The 4,134-nt window shown below is 35.7% G+C and overlaps 1 protein-coding gene across 1 annotated transcript; it reads right to left on the reverse strand.

The window, feature by feature from the left end:
• Nucleotides 1-1,343: 1,343 nt before the first annotated feature.
• Nucleotides 1,344-2,700, reverse strand: LOC118756552. Its single transcript, XM_036491310.1, has 2 exons — nt 2,075-2,700; nt 1,344-2,006 (listed from the first exon to the last, which is right to left on the reverse strand). The coding sequence occupies exons 1-2, from the start codon at nt 2,418-2,420 to the stop codon at nt 1,666-1,668; spliced, it is 687 nt and encodes a 228-aa protein (XP_036347203.1). The 5' UTR covers nt 2,421-2,700; the 3' UTR covers nt 1,344-1,665.
• Nucleotides 2,701-4,134: the final 1,434 nt, after the last annotated feature.

Genomic DNA, 4,134 nt, shown 5'->3' on the forward strand with positions numbered 1-4,134 from the left:
CAAGTTATATACAGTATTAAAATATGGTTGTTAAACGAAAGAGTGCTAAGAAATATTTAGTTTGAACACAAAAATTTTGTTTGATGGTTTGAAGAGTTGCCAGCTGTTGAAAATTTTAAAATCAAATGAATTATAAAGTTATATAAATTATTAAAAGAGGGTATTCAATCGTTTATGAGTTTGGAAAAAATTTATATCTGACCTGTATTTAGGAGAGTTGCCAGGTGATACAAAAAATTTAACTAAATTTAATTCATCAGTTAATTAAATAATGTATAACAGCATCAGACGGAAGAGGTTTAAAAAGATTTTAGTTTGAAATGTTTTCGCAGAGGGTTGCCTTCTGTCTAATTTATACACAATTCTAATGACATATTAAAATATGAGTGTCAAAATAAAGTTTTAAAAAACTTTAGTTTGAAAATATTTTTTGTTAGAAGTGCCATCTATTAAATTTTTATTTTGAGCGCCAAGTTCGGTAATTGTGTTATCAGCCGTCTCGGCGATGTCAATTGGCCCCCCTCGCAGCCGCGATTTCACGCCGTTAAGGCTCTGTTATGCATACTTGGCATTGCCGTTAAGGCTCTGTTATCCATTCTTGTCACATAAGGAATCTGTTAAATGAGCTTCGCGTGAAAGCGGTTACCCAACGCACAGCATTTCATACGTAGAAGTCTGTTGGTTTTTGATTTCTACTTAAAAATGGTATAGCAGTGCATGCACTGCCGAGTATGCATAACAGAGCCTTTAGACTTTTTTTGTGACATGCCGTGAAGGACCGATATTAGTTATGCGAACAATCTATTAACGATTCAGGCCCTTAAGGCGTATGTCGGGCTTGGAAAACTGGGTTGACAGGATGCGCTACTGCGCAGCCAGTCACATGATGAAATCGTGTTCCATAACTAATGGGAATAATTGTTCTCTCGAGTGAACCCATATAAAAAAAAAAAATTGGTTAGAGTTACTGTTTTTAATTCATGATTTTATTGGTTAGGTTATCAGATCTTTTAGGTGAAGGTCATCAGATCATCCTTGTTTTTTTGAATATAGACTTAACTATATTCGGAAATTTATATACTTGATAAATCCACAAAAAACACAAAATTTCATAAAAATATAATCTTACAATGAATATTTTTAATTCTAAACTTAAATTTAGAAAACTCCATTCAGTGCTATAATTACGATTTGATTTTTTTTCAGTTTATAGAAACACAAGCGTTAATTATGTACTTAACTATTGATATTATACTTAGGGCCGGTTGTTCAATGTCTGATTAGCACTAATCGGAGGTAGAAGCTCCGGTTTAATACAACGACGTCGATAATGATGTTTAACCGGCAAGTTGTGATAACCAGACATTGAAGAACCGGCCCGCCCTTAACCTACATTTTGTTCATAAATAACACCTAATTACGAAAAACTGTTTCTAATCATGAAGCGAAATTCCCCACAGTAAGTGTTGAACGTCGATAGTGCTGTTTTACTGGTAGGTAGTGATAAGCAGACCTTGAACAACCGGCTCTTAGACCGCTGATTTTTAATTTGCATGGTTAACCTCGCATTTCACCTACTGCATATGTTAAGCAAATCCACATCCCTTTCATTTATTTTAAATATTTTTATTAAGGGGTATTAATATGTGTCTTTCACTTTACTATTTAATTGTCTTTATATTCCATCTCCTCCATGACGACTTTCATCATATTCATACGTGTTTGCAATTTTCGATCCAAATTCACACGCCGCAAGTATGGCAAAAGACTGATCACAAAATGGTAGTCATCATCTTTTTGTTGCATGTCTCGCTTAGCTTTTATTTTCTTATTCTTCTTTTTCTTTAAGCATTTAATACAGCTGTCTTCATTCTCTATTTGGCCCTCTTTTACTTCTACATCCACAGGTGGACGTTTACACTGTTCGATTCTTTCACTGGCCTGACTTGTTGAAGCCTCTGGGCTGTCTTTAGCCTGTTTACCATCACAATTTTCTGTTTGGTTTTCTATTTTAAAATGATATAGACTATTAGCTTAAAATAATTGTTGATATTTATTGTGGTTAAATAATTACCTTTGTAGCATTTTGGCATTTCGCAATCGTTTGTTAAATCTACTTCTTCAGGTCCGTAAGTAGATGTTTCCTTGGCTTCTCCATTCTTTTTGGGATCCGATTCTCCATTGCCTTTATTTATGTCACACTGTTGTTGTTGTTGTTGTAGCGGCTCGTCTCCTTCGCTTGCATTACGTTTAGAAATCTGCGATACCGCATTAATTTTTTCGATTTCATCGCATTCCTCATTTTCCACACGGCACCGCTTTCTTGGCATAGGAGTACTATTGGTAGGCGGAATATGAACCATGTTGTTGTTGCTGCTGTTGCTAAGAATCATAATTTGGTGCGGCGTTACACTTATCATTTCTTCCAACCCCTGGGTTGTTGGCTTAAATTAAGTATATAAAAGTTAAACGAAAATGTTACTTTAGGCAGTTAGCAGGCTGCGAAGTTAAGGAGGGATAAATAGGTCTTCCTAATTAAAGCCATTCTAAGAGGCATACCCAAAAAGGGCTGAAAAAAGTGCTTCCTTGCATGCTTTCTAGAAGGGCTTATCCATTTACAATTTATGCGAATGCATAAATTTATTTTTTTTTTAGCATTACAAATATCTGTTACATACAACATATATTTGTTATAAACCTTAAGCAAATACTTCAAAGATGTATGATTTTTATAAATTAAAGAAGAAACCTTAAAAGAACTCCTCCAAAAGGCCTTCTGAAGTACGGCCTATAAAGGCCCTTCTGGAAGGCCTTCCATGGGTAGCGAAAGAAGAAGCCCTTCAATTTGTGTCTTCTTCTTCTTTTTTGGCGTTGTAACCGCCTAAGCGATTTTGGCCGAATTCAGCAAAGCACGCCAGTCGTTTCTCCTCTATGCCAACTGACGCCAAGTGAAGCCAAGTCCTTCTCCACCTGATCTTTCCATCGCAGTGGGGGCCTCCCTCTTCCTCTGCTACCACGAGCGGGTTCCGAGTTGAATACTTTCAGAGCTGGACCGTCGGTGTCCATTCGAACGACATGACCAAGCCAGCGGTTTTGTGTCACTCCATACAAAAGGAAAGGAGAAAGGGGTGTAGAGTGGAAGGCCTCTTGACTCTCAGGAAGGCCATTAGGTAGGGTTTTTAACTCCTGAAATTATCTACTGGGAACCAACTAATTTTTTAAGAAAAAAATACAACCGATTTCAATACTCATATAAAAATTTAGGAGTACCGTTAGATTACGCATGATCCAATAATCGAAACCTAACCAAATGCGTATGGAACCGTCCTTGTGGTACTACCTTTCCTATAAAATAATAATGGGAAACGGTTGAAGGTTTTTCAAAGTTATCCGGTAGCACACATAAAAAAAAATTTACAACGTATTGATAACGTCCTCCTTTTTTAAGTCGGTTAAAAATAAAAAAAATAAAACTTTGCGTTCCCCAACTCGCCACAAGTTACAAGAATTTACCAAAAAGCATTGCCGCACTCGGTACTCTTACGAAATAGGGGAAAAATGCGAGAGTAAAACAAGTCCTCTCTTTGCCAGAAGATGCAAGGTTTTACCCGAAGAAGTTTTACTGTTCATCGAGCAAAAAATTTGTACGAACTTCATGACGAATGATGATGACTTTTTTTTCCAAATAAAAAAAAAAAAATTATCCACCACTCAAAAACTGAGAGCGAAAAGTGACAGTTCTCTTGCCAGCAACAATTTGCAGTAACGAAAGAAATGACTGCGACACATGGTTGCATTTTCGTCGACGATATTTTGAATAAACAAGTTCGTTAAATTTAAAAATTTACAAACATGAGCGATTTTTTATGAAAAATTTAAGTAAATACTTTTTAATATAATTAATTATGTTAATTCCAATGATTTGAAATTTACTCGGCTGAAAAAAAATTTTATGTAATCGGAATGCAATCGCAACCAAAGTCGATTTAGAAAACCCGACAGTTAGTGCGATAAAGAAATTGGAACGTACATATTGTTGGCTTAGTGCGCAAAGGTGCTAAGTCCATTTTTTGTTAAATTTTTCAGGAGGGACAAAAACCGTCTAACTTATTTTGTTGTTAATATTTTCCTAAT

The sequence above is a fragment of the Rhagoletis pomonella genome, unplaced genomic scaffold (assembly GCF_013731165.1).
Source record: "Rhagoletis pomonella isolate Grant_MI unplaced genomic scaffold, Rhpom_1.0 Rhpom_scaffold_10839, whole genome shotgun sequence".
Lineage (NCBI taxonomy): Eukaryota > Metazoa > Arthropoda > Insecta > Diptera > Tephritidae > Rhagoletis > Rhagoletis pomonella.